Source organism: Paroedura picta, chromosome 2 (genome assembly GCF_049243985.1).
Source record: "Paroedura picta isolate Pp20150507F chromosome 2, Ppicta_v3.0, whole genome shotgun sequence".
NCBI classification, from domain to species: domain Eukaryota; kingdom Metazoa; phylum Chordata; class Lepidosauria; order Squamata; family Gekkonidae; genus Paroedura; species Paroedura picta.
The window spans coordinates 31,138,186-31,159,902 of record NC_135370.1 but is presented as its reverse complement, the minus strand read 5'-3'; the positions used below and the strand labels follow the sequence as shown (position 1 = coordinate 31,159,902).

At 45.9% G+C, this 21,717-nt stretch overlaps 1 protein-coding gene across 7 annotated transcripts in view; it reads right to left on the bottom strand.

Annotated features, from left to right (window-relative positions):
• The window catches only part of CCDC141 (coiled-coil domain containing 141), a 190,201-nt gene that overhangs the window by 102,094 nt on the left and 66,390 nt on the right, over window positions 1-21,717 (bottom strand). For all 7 annotated transcript variants that reach the window (XR_013228011.1, XM_077319571.1, XM_077319574.1 and 4 more), the window contains exon 6: window positions 11,065-11,318. Coding sequence is in view for 6 of the 7 variants with exons in the window: in XM_077319571.1 (XP_077175686.1) it covers window positions 11,065-11,318 (254 nt within the window). In the remaining variant the exon portion in view is untranslated. The remainder of the gene's footprint in view (window positions 1-11,064; window positions 11,319-21,717) is intronic.

Here is a 21,717-nt window from a genome sequence, read left to right as displayed (position 1 = left end):
TCTTGTTTTCATAACGCAAAGCTTGTTTTTGAATTTAAAAAGGCCTGTGGAAATATTTCTGCTTGTTAGAAACTGGTTTAAAAAGAAGGATTGGGAGTGCAGCTGTTAGCCCCTCATCTGCCCTCCACATGTACAAGGTGAATGTAGACGCAGGTTTCTATCTGGCCACTCAGCAAAACGCGTGGCCTCTCTCCAGTACAAGATGGGGTTCTGTGGGAAGAGGAAAAGCCACTTGTGCTGCAGGAATGCTTCTTGGGCTTGAAGAAGCCTTAAGACAGGCTTTCTCAACTAGAGTTTCATGAAACCCTGGGGTTTCTTAACGGATCTGGAAAAGTCTCCCGAAAGAGTGGGAGTTCATTCTTGTATATATATTTTTAAATTTTGTTAAACATTTATTGGGATGTGACCATACATGGTTGTGTTGACCTGCCCACCCCTCCCAAAGTGGCCAATGAAGGGCCTGGAGGGCCTGAGAAGGGGAGGGGCCCCAGGTAGGCATGTACACAGTCATGCTTAACAATCATATTCTGCATGATCGCGTCACTTCTGGGGTTTCTCGAAGCCTAAAGAATGTTTCAGGGGTTTCTCAACAGTAAAAAAGTCGAGCTTAAGACTTTGCTGAGCAGACATACATGGCTTTCTGCAAACCTTGAGTGTCAGCAGTTGGACAAGCACATCAAAGGTTCTGTTTGAACATGAACATTTGCAAGGGAGGGTCTGTGGCTCAGTAGTAGACTATCTGCTTGGCATGCAGAAAGTTCTGGGTTCACTTCCCAACATCTCCTGGTAAAAGTGGCAGATGGCAGAGATGATTTAGCTGCTTCTATCTGGACCATTTCTGTTGGAGCATACAGCCTGGGGAAGGACACTAAAGGTTTTTGCATAATTGTGCCATGGACCACTCTGGAGTAAGAACAGCATGCATGGGAAAGAGATGAGAACACACAAATCACTGTGATGAAGTTCACTAGCTGGGCATGGAAATCAATGGTGCTTCCTAGCTGAAATAGCAGATGGAGTTGGAAAAGAGAGAGAATAGTATATTTGGACAATGGATTATTTGCTTGATCATGGTAGTAGAGCAGCCATCAAGAAGTTAGAAAAAATCCTAAAGAATCACAGAGGGTCATCTCCAGGGTCATCTAGTCCAACACCCTGCAAAATGCAGGAAACTTATTATTATTATTATTATTATTATTATTATTATTTATTACTCATTCGCTGACCCCGGCCTCAACCGAAAACCTGGTGGAAGAGCTCCGTCTTGCAGGCCCTACGGAAAGCTGGTAAATCCTGCAGGGATTTAAGTGTAAGGATGTGCTGCTGGAGACCAAGATGAAGTTATTTTGTGCTGTAATATTCTCCATTACTTTGTAGTAGTGGTAGTGAAAGTCGGGCAATGAAGAAAGCTGATGGTTAAAAAGTTGATTCCTCTGAAATGTGGTGTTCAAGGTGAGTTTGACAGATATTACAGGCAGCCAAAAAGATAAAATGAGTGGGTCATAGACCAAATAGACAAAATAGCTTTAGGATACTCTGGGCTGATCCTGTGTTGAGCAGGGTTTGGACTAGATGGCCTGTATGGCCCCTTCCAACAATATGATTCTGTGATTTTGTGAAATCAAGCCTGAACTCTCCATAGAAGTAAAAAATGGCTAAACTGAGGTTATCGTACTTTGATGAGAAGACCAGACTCACTGGAAAAGACAACAATGCCAAGGAAAGTTGAAGGCAGCAGAAAAAGAGGAAGACCCAACGTGAGATGGATTGACTCTACAAAGAAAGTCAGGACCCTCAATTTGCAAGACCTAACAAGGCTGTTAATAATAGGATGTTTTGGAGGTCATTAATTCATAGGGTCACCATAAGGTGGAAACAACTTAACAGTAATTCACACACATGCACAACTGTAGTTGCAACCATCCAATGTAGGAAGCCATTTGTACTTCCAGATATGTTTCCACGACGTGTCAACGATCCCTTTAGACCTTAAGCTTGTTTGGAGGTTCTAGCAGGGGAGCGCAGCTATTGTATACCCTTGACCGAAGAACAATACACTCCTATCTGGGATGGTCATCCTCTTCCACCGAGCGCGCAGCTTCGGGAGGGACACACATGGAGCGGTGAGAGAGGTAGGGGCCAGCCAGATCAGGACCACAGGATCTTGATGGCTGTCTCAGATTCACTGCTTTCACTAGCTGGCCCAGCAGTAGGGTTTCTTTATTATCTGTGGGCCTAGTGGTCCTTCCCATTCTGAAATGGACTCCTCTATAATCTCAATGATTTAGGCTAGGCTGTTAATAGCTTTGGTTGTCATGGCTGCAGGTGATGGTAATTAGATTCTTTTAAAGGGCTCTCCCAGCCAGCCATTCTGTGAAAGACTAGGCGGTGAAATACTAAAGTCAGTGATTAAGACACACTTAGCTTTTAACTCTGGGAAGCTGTTATAAAAACAGAAGCCAGCCAGCAACTGTGTAAACAATGTTAATTGCTAATTGTGCTCTAAATGTTAACACTACAAGTGAATGTGCTGATGTTTGGTAATCTTTTATCAGCTACTAGGAGGGATGACTGAAATGCCCCTGCCTGAAGCACATGTTGCCAGCAGAGATATGAAAATCAGTGACACTGTAGCTGAATTATGCGCCATTAAGGCAGGCTTTCTCAACCAGGGTTTTGTGAAAACCTGGGGTTTGTTTACGGCTCTGGGTTTCCTGAATGGGTGGGAGTTAATTAATTTGTGTGTGTGTGTGTTAAACATTTATTGGGTGATATGACCATATATGGTCATGTTGACCTACACACACACACACACACACCCTCCCAAAATGGCCAATGATAGACCTGGAGAGGTGGAGGTCTATCACCTGCACCTTCAGGTGCCTTGGGTGGCATGTACACCACTATGCTTCCCAACCATATTCTGCATAATTACACCACTTCTGGATTTTTTTGAAACCTGAAGAATGTTTCAGGGGTTTCTTAATGGTAAAACCAAGTTGGGAAAGGCTGCATTAAGGGATAGAAGGGGATTTGCTACGGTATGGTATAGTAAGGTATGGCCCAGTCTTGTCCAATCTCAGAATCTAAGTAGGATCATTACTTGGATGAGAGGACACTACAGAAAACTCTACAATGGCAAGCCACCTCTGCTTCTCCCTTGTCTTGAAAGCCCCTTGCTGGGCTTACCATAATTTCGTTGCAACTTGGCAGACCACATAAACATACATAAGCCATAGTAGATATCCTCTACTCCCATTCACCCCTCTTGGGATGTAAAATCTGACCATGAATTTAACCAATTTCAGAAGAACTCTTACATGGCCTCACAACCAAGTTCAACATGGATTTTTAAAATTGTTATATTGCTGAGACTACATTACTGTCCATGAAAATATGTTCACTGAGAGGTAGAAACTAACTTTGCTAGCTGATGAAAGCTACAATGATTGGCAATTATGACTATTATAAATCACCTTGATACTCTTTGTTGATTACGTTTGAACTTTATATAATTACCTTTCACACTGTACTCGTTTCATGGCACTCTGACCCTGCTGTTTATAATTTTTATTCTTCATAACCCAATATATAATTTTTTGCTATACACATTGGATGCCATAGGCCCCAATGCTTTAAATGCTGTGATATACTTTTCCTCTAGGCACAGTGCTCTAGTGTGAAAAGACACCTTAAAATGAAAAAAGTTCTTCTGTGTTAAAAACTCAGACTTTGTTCAAAGATATTCACCTGCATGTCTGACTGCATGCATACACTACAATCTCTTGGCTCTGCTGGATTGCACAACAGGAGAAAGTGGGATGGGAGCTAGTATTTCCGAATATTCTCGAATCCTAATACCGATATGGGATTGGGATTCGGGATATATTCAAGAATGTTGAATTGTTTAGCTCTGAGCCATTTAAAAGGCAAGAATACTCGAACCCTGGCCCTGGGACCGAGGGCGTGACTACTGTGCAAGAGGCAACAGCGATGAGGTGGCAAGAGTTATGCCCCAGGCCCCAACACCAGCCCCCAAGCATCCCTGGGTGCCGGAACCACTGTTACCATGTTGGGTCTCTCTCCTCCACAGGACCATAGCAAGAAGCATTCCGTGAGTGCAGCCACTCCTGCATTACCACCAGTGCTGTGTCTCCTCCTGGGCTGCTGTTTGCCATCTTTCCCTGGCTTTCCTGCACCTTCAGGTGCTGTTGCAAATAAGTGGACCTCACCTTCTTCTTTCCTGTCCTGTCCCACCTCACCAAGACCGTTTATGCACTGGGAACTTCACTGCCCCAGCTCCTGTACAAATTGGGGGCAGATGACATGCACCAGGCCAAACGCTCCTCCATGTGGGTTAAGGAAGAGGTGGGGCAACCTGCCGCAACTAAAACTCCAGCCTGCAGCCCGGCATGAAACCTCCAGTGCATAAATGGTCCAAGTGAGCAGCTCTGTCATACTTCTCAGGCAAGCAACCAAGAGCCACATGGTCCAGTGGCGAAAGTCTCACCAGCCACCGCCATGGTGATCATGGATCGTGCAAGGAAGTTACTGTCATGTTTATTGTGAAATCTGAAGAGGGAAATGAGCTTGTATTCCAGTCATGCAAGAGCTCCTGCCGGAAAGGGACAGGATTTGCCGGCAATTCCATCTCCAGACACTGCTGTCCCTACCTGCATCTACTGTTGCTTTGAATTTTTCTCCCTACCGGGTAGAGTAGTTTTCATCCTGAGCAGACTATTACTGCTGTGATCTTAAAAAGGGCAACGGGCAGTAGGAGACGGCTGCCGAGCGTGGCTCCAGATGACTGCTTCCTGGGTTAATGAGCAGCCGCTCAAGTACACAGCTTAAAAGGAATACTGCCTGCATCCCACACTGTTCTCAAAGGTTTCCTGTTCTCAGAAGTGGGTTTTATATGGCTGAGCGATTGAGTTCTTAGGAGCCGGTTTGCACCAGTGACTTTGGCTGTGACGGAGAGGCAGCAAAGATCCTTTCTATGAATCTGTTCCTGGTTCATAAAGGTAAAGGTATCCCCTGTGCAAGCACTGAGTCATGCCTGACCCTTGGGGTGACGCCCTCCAGCGTTTTCATGGCAGACTCAATACGGGGTGGTTTGCCAGTGCCTTCCCCAGTCATTACCGTTTACCCCCCAGCAAGCTGGGTACTCATTTTACCGACCTCGGAAGGATGGAAGGCTGAGTCGACCTTGAGCCGGCTTCTGGGATCGAACTCCCAGCCTCATGGGCAAAGCTTTCAGACGGCTGCCTTACCACTCTGAGCCACAAGAGGCTCTTTCCTGGTTCATAGGGTCCGTAATTATGGGTTTTTGTCACAAGACTGAAGAGGCTATGGGATCAGGAGCAGCCGTTGTCGACAAGAGGTCACAGCAAAACGTATTTGCTGCTCTTCAGGATGCCGCAAGACTATTTGTTACTGCCTTTCCTTCCTGAAGAGGGGAATCTTAGCGGATGATTTCAGTTTCCACTCTGGAGCAATACGCTATGAATAAATAAGCGTGGAGGGGCCCAGAATAGGCGCAATGTATTTGCTTCGCCTCGCAAAGATGGGATTGGGAGCCGTTCACAATGAAAACCCATTAATAATGGCTCTGCTTGCCAAGATAACTGTAGACAAAATTGCCCAATCTGCCTCTGAAAGGGGCTTGCTGAAAATATTTGACAGGGAATAGAATGATAGGATAATGAAGCTGCTCACACCGGGGCAGTTGCCATTGTGAGATGCAGAAAAGAAGGGAGAAGCAACAAGTGCTTAAAAATCTGGAGCCCACGAATTGCTTTTAGCTGCACTAAAGGACATAATATTGTGATTAGGGTTGTGTGCTTCGGCCGTCAAAGGGGCCGTTTGAGCCCAAAGCAGCCAGCGGCGTGGCGCGGGGAGGGAGTCTCTGGTGCTGCCGCCAGATGCTGCCCCGCAGGCAGGCACAAAGCTCTGCGCTTGCGTGCGTATGCCGACTGCTGTGCCAGCACTCCCCGCGCACCACCCCACACCACAGTGCTGGCCGCTTCGGGCTTGAACGGCTGCTTTGGCAGCCGAAGCACACGGCCCTAATTGTGATTCTTCCTCCTAATGTGGCAGCATGGCAAATGGGGCCTAGACATCCGTATGATATATGCCAGGAGTGGCTCTCCGGGTGTCCATGTTCAGTTGGCAGGGGGCTCATGGAAACTGCAGTCCATGGACATCTGGAGAGCCATGGTTCAGCCACCCCCCTGCCTCATCGATCCATCTAGCTCAGCTTTATCAACTGGCAGTGGATCTCCAGCCTCAGACGTTTCTCGGAATCTACTGCCTGAGATCTGATATGGGAGGTGCCCAGGATTGTTATTACTATTGCTATTGCTATTGCTATTATATTTATATGTATATACTGCCCTCCCCGAGGGCTCAGGGCGGTTTACAGGAAATGGGAAAAGATACAGATAACATAGAGTAACCAGGTGATGACAGTAATAACATTATAACAATAATAACACTGAACTCTACATCTCTTTCTTCAAATTCAAGCAACAAAGCAATCAAAAAGAAGTCTCAGGTAACTGTATGCAAATCTACCATAAAAATCTCAGTGCATGTCTATCTACCCAATAAGAGATTCATCTTGTGACTGATTCTGAGTTGAAACCACAAACAAAATTATTAGGAAGGAGACTAAATTCTTTCTGCTGGAAAGCATGTACTGAGATAGTAAATGTATTCCTGTCGAATTCTTTTAGGATACTTTTCCAACTTGACTTGGCTAAATTGGGGATTTCTGTAACATCACTTTTAACCACTGAGAATGGATCTCAAAGAACATTAATATTCCAAGAGGGATCTTTGGCCAGGTATTTCCCAGGTGACAAAGCAAACTAATAACCAAAATGGTGTCACATTATATCTCATTTGCATGATGTCCTCATGATTTGCATAGCAATGGCTGCAGCATGTTGTTTTGCAAAGTCGGGAGGGTTTGCTCTCAGCTACCTGCTAATAGCCAGAGGATGAGAAGATGACACTTCTGAAGGAGCACGAGATTTGTCATTTTGGATACAGATCAATCTAGTAAAGTAACTGGTAAATCCAGTCCTCCTGTGAGCAATTACTAACATCTGATGGGTGCTTTAGAGCCCTCTAGCAAGCTCAGGCAAATGTGTAAGGCTTCACTTGGGGAATGTTACATGAAAATGCAAAGAACGATTTGTGATTTATAATGTACCCCTAGCGTTTCACGAAACAGGTAATGGGGCACTCTCCAGGGGGCTATTTGAAGAGCTTTGAGAAGAATCCTTAATAAAGTGCTTCTGCCTTTTGCATACTTATTTTCTATGATGATAAGGCTGCTAATGATTTCTGAAAACATAAAACGCGATTTCCTTACGTGTTTGGTTAAGATGATTTTCTGTAGAACATTACATGACTTTTCAGGCTAGACTAAAGTTGGATTACAACCTCTTGGGGATGCTCCGTAATGACTTTCAAGGGGTCAATGGCGTTAACTTAGAAAAGGCAAGACTTTTCAAGATCCAGCTTCAGTTGAAAAAGAATGAGATATATTAAACTGGTGGCACCATCCAACACATTTTATTGGATTGTCCCTTGTTCACTGAACAGAGAAGGCATATTATACCCCTAATACCAAAACGGAGAAACCATTCAAGAGACCTAATTTGCCAATTTTTACTGAGTGATAAGGATGCCGACGTTACCTTTATTATGGCTGAATTTCTGTCCTCAGTTTTTAAATTTAAACTGTCTGACGTATCTTGACTAACTTTGTGTATCCTGCTAATCTGCTTTATGCCAATAAAGGTATTGTATTGATTATTAAACTGGTGGGTGATATCAAGCATAGTTCGGGTTATGCTGGGCCAGATCCAAGCAATGTCAGTGGAATGATACTGATGAAGCTGCTTTAGGATGCTTAGGGCTAATCCTGCGTTGAGCAGGGGGTTGGACTAGATGGCCTGTATGGCCCCTTCCAACTCTATGATTCTATGGTTCTAAGCAGTATTTCTCGGCCTTCTCCTCCTTACTACAGTCCACTAAACCCCTCTCAATTCTGCTCTCTGAGGTAAAGAGACCTCCCCGCTTTGGTACGGGAGAAGGGAATTGGACCACCCTCTAATCCAAGCCAATGAAACTACTGTTTCACTAACTTAACTACTTCTATACTGGCATGCTTGAATCCAACTCACTATTTTTATGGTTCGCATTCCAGAAGTGTAGCCGTGGTATACGCACACACACACACCTCTATTAAAATACTTTAAACACATCATTTAAATAAGCCACAGCTGTAACCCTCCAGATTTCCCACAAATTCTCATAAGAGCCCTTCACTGCCTGGGAAGGATGGGGTGAAGGGAGGAGGCATTTAAAGAGTTTAATCAACTGTTTAGTGAATTTTTCCCTTCCCCAAGCCTTCCCAGTCAATGGAAAGCAGGCTCTCCTGCTGTCTGGGAAGGCTCTGGGGTGAGATTTAATGAGAGCAGCCTCTGGGGAGAGGCATTTAAAGGGCACACCAAACAGCTGATCATTAGTATTAGCTGTTTGGCACACTGTCCCTACCATTAAAGTTTAAACTATCTGAATTGAAACCGAATCACCAAATCGCGATTCGGATTCAGCCGATTCAACCAGTTTAAACTACAGGGATCGGTGATTTGGCTCAGATACAGTATTTTCTGGGTACATTCTGGCTTATCCAAGCTGAATCACCCGTCCCTGGTGCACATCTATATACATTAAATTAAATAATTTAGTAGCTCCATGAAATACTGCTGTAAACATAAAGGAACATAAATATGTAAAGCATTACACTATCTAGCATAATAAAATGCGTACAGCTGCAAGAAATTTCTTTGATTTTTTTCAGAATAGGATTAAGCTTCATAAACACATAGTATATAAAATGTACTCTGTGCTTTTTATTGAGACAAATGGTATCATTCTATGGGAAAATATTAAGAGCTTCAATATAGATTTTAACAACAAAATTTCAACTTATTTTGGCTGAAGTATATATATATTGATTTGACGTTTGTGCTCTTCAGATAATTTATTCATTCTTCTGTCTTAATTAATTCAAGTGTGCCATACAGAAGAGAGTGACAAAGCAAGAATTTTTCTGGGATGTGATTTTGAAAGACTTTTAGCTTGTGAAAGAGCACATTGTCCAGAGCATTTTGGACATTTTCATCTTGCAATCTGTCTGAATTATTTATTTAGAAAGTGTAGATGCCAGCTCCCCAGTGGCCTATTTGAGACAGCTCACAGAATGAAAACACTTAAAAAATTAGGAACAAAAGATTTACCTGTATAAAAGACTTGGGCAGGTTAAACCACATAATGCCTTGAGTAAAAAGGTAATCTGGGGGACACAGGTTATGACCTTAAGAGTTTGGGATTGCAACCTAGGATCCAGTGCAATAGGATGCTAGAGACCAATATGCATACCACAATGTGAGGGTTTGTGTATGTGTGTTATATTTCCCTTGTACCATTTTCACAGTCTGAAATTAACCTATATAATTCCAAACCTCTAGGCGGGGCCTATACTCCTGTAATTGCAAATGATCTCTGGAGAAGAGATCTGACCACCTAGAGCAGTGGTCCCCAATCTTTTTATCACTGGGGACCGGTCAATGCTTAACAATTTTACTGAGGCCCGGGGGGGTAGTCTTTTGCCGATGGACGTCGGCACTGCCTGAGCCCCTGCTCCACTTGCTTTCCCGCCGACGGCCCTGACTTCCTGCTGCCCGCTGGGGGGCGCTACCAGCAGCAGTGCTATGCCGAGGGGGAGCCGCAGCCATGGCGGCCCCTGGAGAGCACCAAATGTGAGCCAGCAGCAGAGCGGCAGAGCAGCCCCAGAGGCAGCAGCCGGGGAGGAGGACGAGGAGGAGCTGCAGCCCGGTACCAACTGATCCACGGACCGGGACCGGTCCCCAGACCGGGGGTTGGGGACCACTGACCTAGAGAAAATGACAGCTACAGAGGGCAAACTCTATGGTTTATTATAGATTCTAAGTGGATTTTTGTCTTACACAGGCACCACCCCCAATCTGCAGGAACAGGTAGCTACAACAACTATACCATGGATATTTATGTGTTTGTTCCCAACAGGGCAAATAATATATATTAGCAGAAATTTCAGAGCACAAAAATGACAAGGGAAGATATACTTGTTCCCCATTGCCACTGCCATCCCCAGTCTGAACTTTAAGGGCACTTGTAAGTCCTTGCATTTTGTGTAGATAAGTCTTCAGTGGGCCTTTGAGCTAGACTGGTAGCTACTTGAGGCTATTGGGAACATTTCCCCAGTTTTGACTATGAAAATGTTTATTCTCTCTTCATTTTTAACATGTTAGATGTAGTCATTTTTAGGTGATCTGTTTCTATTGATGGCTTTTTCTCCCCCTTCGAAAGGTGAAGACACCCCAAACAGGGCCTCAGAAGATGGCCATAGCAGACAAGTAACTGTATAAGAAAAGGTGATCCTTTATTCTAGTTCCAAACATATAGGGCCTTAAAGCCTTGAGAGTGCTCCTAATAATAATAATAAATAACAATAATACTTTCCCACTCATTCTCTTCATTTATACTCTGCCTTGCTCCTCAATAGAGACCTGGAGTAGCTTGCTTCTTTCTTCTCTCCTCCATTTTACCTTCCCATCAGTCCCTGTGAGATAGCTTAGACTGAGAGTGTGTGACTTGAGTTGCCAGCCTCCAGGGGATTTTGGGAATCCCTGGATTTGCAGCTCATCTCCAGACAACAGAGAGCAGTTCCCCTAATGGAAATGGATGCATTGGAGGGTGGACTTTGTGGCAGTGTACCCCACTCAGGTCCCCATCCTCTCCAGGCTCCATCCCCAAATCTCTAGGAGTTTCCCAGCCTGGATCTGGCCACTCCCCATCATCTGTAGCAGCCAAGGGAGACCTGGCAACCCTATGTGTGATTGGCTCAAGGTCACCCAACAAGCTTCCACGGCAGAGTAGAAACTTGAACCAGGGTATGGCCACCACACCTCACATGCTCACTCCCAAAGACTTTGTCAAAGATTGTACCTGATTTTCCTGCTGATGCCACTGGCATATTTGCAAAACTTGTTCCAGTCCTTGCCGCTGCAGCTTTAAGAATTTACTCAGTTGCCGTCTCCTGCCTTGTAGAACTTCAAGGAGATTGTCAATTTTCAAGCAGCTGCTGTGGGCCCCTTGAATAAATTCTGGGTTTATATTTGGCCCATCAGCCTTGAGTTCCTCTATGAATTCAGTAAGGTCATGGCTCTTGTTTAAAAGGAGTAGCGATTTCTCTAGCAGCTCTGTCAAAACAGAATTGGGAAAAATACATATTTTAAATTGCCGATGGATAATACATCATACACAGAAGAATCTCATTGGCTTGAACACATGCAGATGATTCTCTTAATACAAATCTGTTGCAGCTTCCTTCCTAAAACATATTTAGGATTGTCATTTTGCAAATAATCTTTAGGCGCATGTATTTAAGGGAAATGTGATAATCTGGTAATGTGTAGACGTGAGAAAAGTAATAGAGGCACCCCTGAAATAAACAGATATCTCATGACACCTTGAAGGCCAACAAGAATTTTCTCAAGCCTATGGAAGTCTTTTCCTCTTTGAATAGATATGTCTTGTTTTCTCTTGGAGCAAGGGGGAAACACATTTTATTTCAACCTGGTGTTCTTGTGGGTTTGTTTTGGATACCTTTTTTCACGGTTAACTCTCCTCATTTTCTTTCTAGTAAAGGATCACTAATAAATTCTGATTTTCAATTTACTTTTCTATAAAGTGCTCCTGGGAGATATTTTATTTTGATTTTCCCCTTCACGAGATTTGTGTGTTCGGCGGGGAGGGCCCCCTGCATATTTTTGTGTGTTTGGGGCTGAATTTCGCTGGACAGCCAAATCAGTATATAGGCTTTCATCCTTTTGGAAGATAGTATATTCTCAAATCTGAGGTGTGGTTTTATCTCATGATTCACCTGAACCTGGGCACCTGTGTGGAGGGGAGCTGTGACTCCAACATCGGCATCTTTTCATGGTATCTAAAGCTCATTCTGCACACATAGGATAATGCACTTTCAATGTGCTTTGGCAGCTGTATTGCCCTGTGCAGAACAGGAAAATCTACTTCTAAAGTGCATTGAAAGTGCATTATGTAATGTGTGCAGAAAAGGCCATAGATGGATAGGCAAATCAGTGTCTTGGCTAGGCTTCTGCGCTTCGGCTGCTTTGGCAGCCATTCAAGGCCAAAGCAGCCAGAGCTGCAACATGGCAGGAGGGGCGGCGCTGGTGGTGGCACGCGACCCAGCACCTGCATGTGTGCACTGACTGGCGCACTGGTGCCGTCACCCCAAACGCTGCAGCATTGGCCACTTCATGCTTGATCGGCCACCAAAGTGGCCGACGTGCACAAGCCTAGTCTTGGCTGCCATGTTTCTTTTCCCTCCTTACTTACCCCAGATCACACATGGGATTACTTTGAAGTGCCAACTCTACCTGTCAAGTTTTCATTTTCTGTGGTTTTCTCTTGGAGCACGGTTTCTGTTCCTCTTCACCCTCTTTCCCCTGCTCACCTCCCATCGATACACTTTGAGGTCAGTCTTATATCACTGCTTTTGCTGCGTCAGGGAGAGTTCAGGTTGGGCTCCCCTTCTGCGGTCCCCCCCCCCCCATGCTCAGGTTGGGTCTTCCAGAGTTGTCACCATTTAAAAAAAATTGTGGTCATGATCCTGCCTTGGGAGGACATCCATTCCACACTCCTTCTTCCTATCTATATGTACATTCCTTTCCCTTTTGACCTAAGGTAGTAACAAGGCTAGTCCAGTCATAGCTGTCAGTGGTGACTTGGGAGGTGTTTCAGAGAGGATATTGTTTGCAGGTTTTCCATCCCTTCCTGGGTGGTCAAACCTAGTTATTGAACTTTTTTTATTTTCCTGTGTCTTGGTGTTTTCCCTTGTTTTACATCCAACAACACCACAGGCATTCCCTAGTAACTAGTTGATTTCCTGCGAGGGATGGTTGTGACTTGTAAGAGGCACCCTACTATGTGCCCCCCCCCCACAACGAACAGGTTTGTCCATCTCACGCCTACATGCACATCTCCCAGGCTGACTTGAGAGTTGGTGAGAGTTTTGTCTCTTCCACGCACAAAATGTTTTTTGCCTTTCCCCCAACAAGATCAGTGGTAGAGTAAAAATGCGGGGTCGAGCTCAAATGAGTGGTAGGGTAAGATGACGGTGGCTCATCGTGGAGCAGGGAAAATCATCCCTTCTACCATGATGTAGGGACCCTTCCGATTGGAGGCTTGCCTGGTGCCAGAAGAGGCGGCACCCCAAGGGGTCAGTCCCGCTAGCTTCGCTTTGGATGGTGTGGTGAAGGATGCAGAGGGGTGCTCCTCATCGCTGACACATAGTCTTTCCCCAGACTCTGAGGAGGAGCAGTTGGTTGAGCAGTCCAAAGAGCAGCAGTTGATCACACTCTTTCTGGAGGAGGAAACTGACTCTGCAGAGTTGGGGAATGGAATTGGAGAACCTCTAGCTCCTCTATATAAAAAGACACTATTTCTGCATCTGCCACAAACTAACCCTAGGGACCATCCCTGAGGACTAGTGGTAGATTTCATCCACAGCAAGTTAGACAAGCTCGCAGACCCAGACTGAGTCCTAGATTTCAGCCAGAGCTATGGGACCACTTCCAAAGGATTCCAGGTGATCCCTGTGTTGTGGAGTGCAGGATTTGCAAGGCACACATGCGCCATGGGAAAGACTCAAACCACCTTTCCTCCTCCACTGTCTGCCAGCACCTGCAGCACCCTGCTGTTCTGCTCGTGCAGCAGAGAGCAATCTCTGGTGGGAGCAAGAGACAGATCATCTTGCCTCGCAGAGACCACAAGGAGCTCTTGCCACCCCCAAGGCTGCTTGCATGGTTGAGTGTTAATGGCCGGGCCTTATCGGGGACTACCCAAATAGTGGGTTGTTCCTCCCATTGGGGAAGTCGGGTCCCAACAGGACAAGTGGGAGGGACTGTAAGACAGGCAATTCTGACATGTTTTTTTTTCCTATGGGCACTGCAATCATGATGAGCAAGATCTCCAGGGACAGGGCGCAGGCTGCTATAACTAGGCTTACTGGGGATATGGTAACTATGTATGGTCAGCCCATCTCAACCTTAGTACATCTGTCTTTCACTAGCTAACCAGCCACTTGAAATTCAATGATCCATGGTCCTCCCATTGTAACCCAGACCAGGGGTCCCCAGCCCCCGGTCCGCGGCCCGGTACCGGGCCGCAAAGGCCATCATACTGGGCCGCCAGAAGAACGCCTGCCCCCCCCTGCAGCGAGAGGGGGGGAAAGAGGCCGGCGCGGCAGCGATGCTAACGCTCACGCGCGGAACTGCCGCGCATGCGCATTTGCGCCCCCTGGTGGCCAAAACGTGCATGCGCGTTTTTGAGCAACTGCGGCAGCCGGGCCGCTGGCTCTCCCCCACCCCCGGAGGCGGTCCCCGACCAGATGGAGGTTGGGGACCGCTGACCCAGACGATGAAAGTTCATGTTTGTCTTATAAGAAGGAGGGATATCTGAGGACTGGAAAGGGGGATGAGGATCTTGCACCTAGAGAGAATGGCTTTAGGTGGCACAGGCTCTGGACAAGGCATCATTATGGTATGTCATCCCCTATCGCAGTTGTGGGAGATGGTGGTTTGACAACCAGTGGACAAAGTGTGGGAAGCTTTTGTGTGGGTAGGGGCAGGCAAAACCCCATTGGAGACCCCACACTTACTGAGATGCCTGACTTAGATATCTCACCTTACCCAAAGTACAAGAAGTATTTATACAAGAAAGTCCATTAAGTCAACAGGAAACCATGCTCCTCTCTATGATATGGGAAGGTAGGTAGGTAGATAACCACCTCCCAAGGGGAGAAGGGTAGACACAGGATGTGACCCAGAAACCATGTTCACATTGATGCGATGCAGTCAAGGGGCTTCCACAGTGAATTTCACATCTATAGCACCCCAGGAAACAGCTAAGCAATTAACGAACTCGAGCGAACCCCGAAGTTCATGAACACAGGGAGGTCCATGCAGATTTGGGGTTCAAAGTTCATGATGCCCCCACAACCCACGACCCCCCACAAACCTCCATTTGCCAGGTTCGTGCCCAGATCTAATTTCATCTTCCTAGATGTGCAACAGGTACAGATGGCATTTCAGTGTCCTACATTAGTGATCTTTCTAATAATGATGCCATACATGTGGGCTTCTACACAAAAGTTACACTGTGAGAATATTAGCATTATAAAAATGTACTTCATGAGCTGGCCTTTGGCGTGTGGGGGGGAACCCACCCCAAATACCACCCCAAATATTAGAATCAAAAGAAGTGTGACTATTCTTTCCAGCAGGGGGCAGCAGTGGCATTCCAAACACTCAGGCCATTTATTTCTGGAGGACATTCTACATAAGTGGCAATTCAAACCACTTCATATTGTTAGGTATGATTGACAGCACCTGAGGTCCAAACTGGAGAGCATGTAATTTGCATATTATGTCAATGGTATTTAAATACATTTGCACATCATCTCTGTTCAAACAGCCTTTTGTTTTTTAAAAAACACTCTAGGATAAAAGCCAGTATCACAATGTGATAATAGGCAGTCGAAAACTACTGCACAGACTGCCGTCTTCTTGCAACAGACCAAAAAGGTAAGAGCACTGAACGGTAAGTGCCAAATTTTGCCTCTAAAGTTCTCTGCCAACACACAATTGTCTCAAGTAGTTCCACATGTTTCATTCCATCTGTTGACAGCGAATTGACAAACAATGATCACGGCGGCAAATCAAACCTCACTGTCTTTAAACAGATGGAAGGTTCAATGCAATTTGCATAGGACTAAAGTATTCCAAAATCACAAAAAAGGACATGTAAGTTCATCAGTCAGTCAGTCAAACATTATCACGTTCGTTCAGACCAAGTTATATAAAGCCAAAAGAATATGGTCATTTAATATAACACAATTTAAAACAAATCATAAACTCGAACTTAAATCTATGTTAGTTTGGAGTTAGTTTGTGAGTGCATCATCAAGGCTGTGGGGGGGGGGGAGGAAGGGAAAGGTGTTTGTAAGCCACTTTGGGGCTCCTTTGGGTTGTGAAAATTGGGTTATAAAACAACAGCTCTTCTTCGTCGTCTTCATGCCTGAGTCTGAAAGGCTCAAAAGTCACCGGTGCCCCGAGGAAGAACCTTCATATTTAAAGATATGTGATAACTTAATGGCAAAATTAGAAATGCTAATGCTCAACGTATTCAATTTGCCAATTAAGAAATGAAAATGAGAAGCAGCACTGAATCAGTGCTGCTATAAGCTATGTCCTCAACAAAGGGTCCAGTGAGCATTCTACAATAAATACAGGAGGTTCACAAAGGCTTAGAATCATAGAATCATAGAGTTGGAAGAGACCTCCTGGGTCATCTAGTCCAACCCCCTGCACTATGCAGGACACTCACATCCCAATCGCTCATCTACCGTAACCTGCCACCCCTTTGCCTTCACAGAATCAGCCTCTCGGTCAGATGGCTATCTAGCCTCCATTTAAAAATTCCCAAAGATGGAGAACCCACCACCTCCCGAGGAAGCCTGTTCCACTGAGAAACCGCTCTAACTGTCAGGAACTTCTTCCGGATGTTTAGACGGAATTTCTTTTTAATTAATTTCATCCCATTCATTCTGGTCTGCCCCTCTGGGGCAAGAGAGAACAATTCTGTTCCATCCTCCATATGGCACCCTTTTAAATACTTGAAGATGGTTATCAGATCCCCTCTCAGTTGTCTCCTCTCTAGGCTAAACAGACCAAGCTCCCCCAACCTTTTTTCATATGTCTTGGTCTCCAAACCCCTCACCATCTTTGTTGCCCTCCTCTGGACACATTCCAGTTTGTCAACATGCCTCTTCAATAGGGGTGCCCAAAACTGAACACAGTACTCCAAGTGAGGCCGAACCAGAGCAGAGTAAAACAGTACCATCACCTCCCGTGATCTGGACACGATACTCCGTTTGATACTGCCCAAAATCCTATTTGCCTTTTTAGCCACTGAGTCACACTGCTGACTCATGTTCAGTGTATGGTCTACTAAGACTCCGAGATCCTTTTCGCACATGCTACTGCCAAGACAAGTCTTCCCCATCTTATATTGGTGTATTTGGTTTTTCCTACCTAAATGCAGAACTTTACATTTGTCCCTATTGAATTTCATTTTATTCAGTTTAGCCCACTTCTCGAGCCTATCAAGCTCATCCTGTATTCTGTTGCTATCTTCAGTTGTGTTTGCTACCCCTCCCAGTTTAGTATCATCGGAAAATTTAATAAGTATCCCCTCTAATCCCTCATCCAAATCATTTATAAATATGTTGAAACAACACAGGCCCCAGGACAGATCCTTGGGGTACTCCACTTGTCACTCTTTTCCAAGAAGATGCTGAACCATTAACAAGTACCCTCTGGGTACAATTTCTCAACCAGTTATTGATCCACCTGACAAAATTAGAATCCGTACTGCATTTTACCAACTTGTGAACAAGAATATCATGTGGAACGTTATCAAAAGCTTTACTGAAATCCAGATAAGCTATGTCCACGGCATTCCCCTGATCCAGCAAGGTAGTCACTTTCTTGAAAAAAGAGATAAGGTTGATCTGACATGACTTGTTCTTGCGAAACCCATGCTGAGTCTTAGAAATCACAGCTCTCAGTTCCAGATGCTCAAGGACCGAGTGTTTGATTATTTGTTCCAAAATTTTGCCAACTACAGATGTCAAGCTGATGGATCGATAATTACCCGGATCCTCCTTTTTCCCTTTCTTGAAGATGGGGACAACATTTGCCCACCTCCAATCATCTGGCACCTCACCTGTTCTCCAAGAAGTGTCAAAATAATGGACAGAGGTTCAGAGATGACATCTGCAAGTTCTTTTAGTACCCTTGGATGCAATTCATCTGGCCCAGAAGGCTTTGTTTCATTTAAAGAAACTAGGTGTTTGTGGACTGTTCCAACAGTGATCCTAGGCCACCATTCCCGTCCCCCATGCAGTGTTACGTTGTTGCCACATTGATCTCTATTTCCCTCACAAGAGAAGACCGGGGAGAAATAGGAGTTAAGCAGTTCAGCCCTCTATTCATCATGTGTTGTAATTTCACTTTCTTATCCTTGCAGTTGTCCTATGGTGTCCCTATTCTTTTTCTTGCTTGAAATATAACTAAAGCCGCCTTTTTTGTTATGTTTAGCATTACTTGCTAGCCTGAGCTCATATTGAACTTTAACTTTTCTAACACTCCCCCTACAATTATTGGTTATTTGTTTATACTCATCCTTGGTAAGAAGGCCTTCCTTCCCTTTCCTAAATGACTCTTTTTTATTCCTCAAATCTTTTGACAACTGCTTATGGAGCCAACTTGGGCTCCTTCCATCTTTTCTTCTCAAGGGAATTGTTTGTGATTGAGCCGTCAGTATTTCACTTAAGAAACTCCCAGCCCTCTTGGACTCCCATCTCTTTAAGTCTTTCTGACCACGGGACTGTACTCAACACAGCTTTAAGTCTGTGAAAATCAGCTTTCCTGAAGTCCAGTCTATACGTATGACTACGTAAAGGTTTTCTCTTTCCCACAATTGAATATTCCAAAAGCACATGGTCACTGCTACCAAGTGTGCCCACTACTTCCACCTCATCTACCAGTTCTTCCCTATTGCTTCTGGGAAGTATCTAGTTTCCTCCCCTCCCTAAAAGCCTCCAGTCTATTCTCTTTACCGGCTTTCTTCTCTCCTTCCCACCAAACAGCCATCATACCATTATCTGTTCTCCCCTCTAACGTTTTTCTTCTTTCCTCACCAGCAGCCTCTACCCAGAAAAACTATGGCCCAGTTGTGCCTTCCTGGCCAGTGGGAGAGGCCCAATGGTATGTGACTGGCCCAAAGTCACCTTGTGAGTTTTTATGGTAGATTGATGATTTGAAATTGCGTCTCCCAGGCCCTTATATGAAGCTCTAACCATTACACCCGGCTGGTTTTCATAGGGTGCCAGCTGTTGAACTGAGCAAGAAACCAGGTCTAGGTGACTCATACGGTGGTTGCTGCTGGGCCTGGCCCTAATGAGTCTTCCCTCAAAGGTCAAAACACATCTGGAAAAGGCCTCTTCCATCTGCTTTTTACTGCCAGAAATCAAGCCTGCAAAGCTGGCAAAAACTATTGTGGTTGCCAAGCAATGGCCACTAGGGGCTTTCATTTCTTAAAGCTGCAGGTGATCCTATTATCTATCTGGGTTTTTATATCTGGGTTTTTAAACCCTCCCCCTGCCAATGTTTTCAGGCTTTTACATTTTAGATTTTATTTTCTGAAAATCTGTGGTGTTTTTTAAGGTTTGTTGAAAAATCCGTCTTGTCTATTCTCTGCTATTTAAGTATCCTCAGATTTGGCCAAGTGGAGAATTATTATAATATACTAGTAAAAGAGCCCATTGTAACCAAAATACAATGGGCGCTAGAATGTGGGGGATAGGGAGGGACAGGGCAGCACGGAGCAAGGAAGCTCACCTTAGAGAGGGCGGGCGGCTGCTCTGCGGGCCTTTGGCAGCCATCTTCGAATCCGTCGGTGTCTTCCGAAGGAGCGTTTTGCACCAGATTTTTAAACGGGAGTCCCTGCCAGCGGCGCACAGAGAGGCTGGCGGGGGCTCCCTGCCCGGCGGTCTGACGCGGCGAAAGGCATAGCGCGCCGCTGGCAGGGACTCCCTCGGGCGGCGGCTTGACGCTTTGCACCTCTCGCCGCGTCAGGCCACCGGGCAGGGAGCCCCCGGCAGCCGTGCTCCGCGTGACTGCCGGGAGCTCCCTCGGGCGGTGGCCTGACGCGGGGAGAGGCCAGGAGCAACTGCGGCTGGGAATCGGAGGGACCAATCGGCAGGTCCCTCCGATTGTCTGTCATGAGGAAGGGTCCAATCCGGACCCTTCCCATCCCGGACACAGCCCGCCCCAGGAGGGCTTACTGTTTTATTTAGTCCGTGGCGCACACTGGCTCACCAAATGTCCATGGACTGTAATTCTCATGAGCCCCTACCAGCATGTAGGCCCTGATCTCTTTTGGCAGAGTGTTCCACCAGGACGGGGCCAAGGCAGAAGAAGTCCTGGCCCTGGCCAAGGCCTATTTCACCTCCTGTGGGCCAGGGTTTGTAAGCAGATTTTGGTCTGCTGATCTTAACACTTTTTTTTGGGAGGGGGGGAATGTAAGGGAAAAGGCTGTCCTGTAGATATGCCAGTCCCAGATAATTAAGGACAGTGGTGGTGGCCAAACTGTGGGCCTCCAGATGTCCATGGGCTACAATTCCCATGAACCTGTGCCAGCACATGCTGGCAGGGGCTTTAAAGCCAGGCTTTAGCTGCAAAACTCAGCAGAGGTTATAAGATCAAGGCAGAGATGTAAATATTTCTAAGATCAAGTCTTTGGTGCAACTGATTCCAGAGAAAAGGCAAAAACCCAGTTTGGTGTAGTGGTTAGGAGTGCGGACTTCTAATCTTGCGAGCCGGGTTCGATTCTGCACTCCCCCACATGCAGCCAGCTGGGTGACCTTGGGCTTCCCATGACACTGATAAAACTGTTCTGACCGAGCAGTGCTATGAGGGCTCTCTCAGCCTCACCCACCTCACAGGGTGCCTGTTGTGGGTAGAGGAAAGGGAAGCCGACTGTAAGCCGCTTTGAGAATTCTTTGGGTAGAGAAAAGCAGCATATAAGAACCACCTCCTTCTCCTCCTCTAAACTTTAAAATCAAAAACTGAATTAATTTAGTTTAAAATTTAAAAGACAGTGATGCCACTACTCGTCTCCCAAGGAGTACCTGGAAATGATATGGAGTAGTTCTAGGAATCACATTAAACTCTATGGTGACCCTGTTGGTGGTGTCACTGAGATTGTATGAGCCCCTTACAGCATATCTCAACCCTAAAGCAGGCCACAGGTTGGAAGCCCTATTTTTAACAGATATTTAGCTGTATTATAGTAATACAGAAACTTGTCCCTCAGACCTTTAAAAGGAAAAGGGACGGGGACAGAAATTCAAGAGAGGGGTAAGGACTGCCAACTTTCAGGTGGGGTCTAGAGCAGTGGTACCCAACCTTTTTATCACCGGGGACAAATCAACGCTTGACAATTTTATTGAGGCCTGGGGGGGGGGGGGGGAGTCTGTTGCCGAGGGACATCACTGCTGCCTGAGCCCCTGCTCCGCTTGCTTTCCCGCTGGCACCCCTAACTTTCCGCTGCTCAATGGGGGGGCGCTGCCAACAGCAGCTGCGCAGTGCTACGCCGAGGGGGAGTCCCAGGCTTGGTGGACGCCTGAGAGCACCAAAGGTGAGCCGGCAGCAGAGTGGCAGGGCAGCCCACGAGGCAGCCGCTGGGGAGGAGGACAAGGAGGAGCCGCGCCCTGGTACCGACTGATCCACGGACTGGGACCGGTCCCTGGACCGTGGGTTGGGGACAGCTGGTCTAGAGAACTCCTGGAATTTCAACTGCTTTTCAGACTACCAGTGTGCCTGGAGAAAATGGCTGCTTTGGAGGGCGTATTCTATTTATTTATTTATTTTTATTTATATTCATATACTGCCCTTCCCTGAGGCTCAGGGCGGTTCACACAAAATGTAAAGACGATACACAGAACTATAC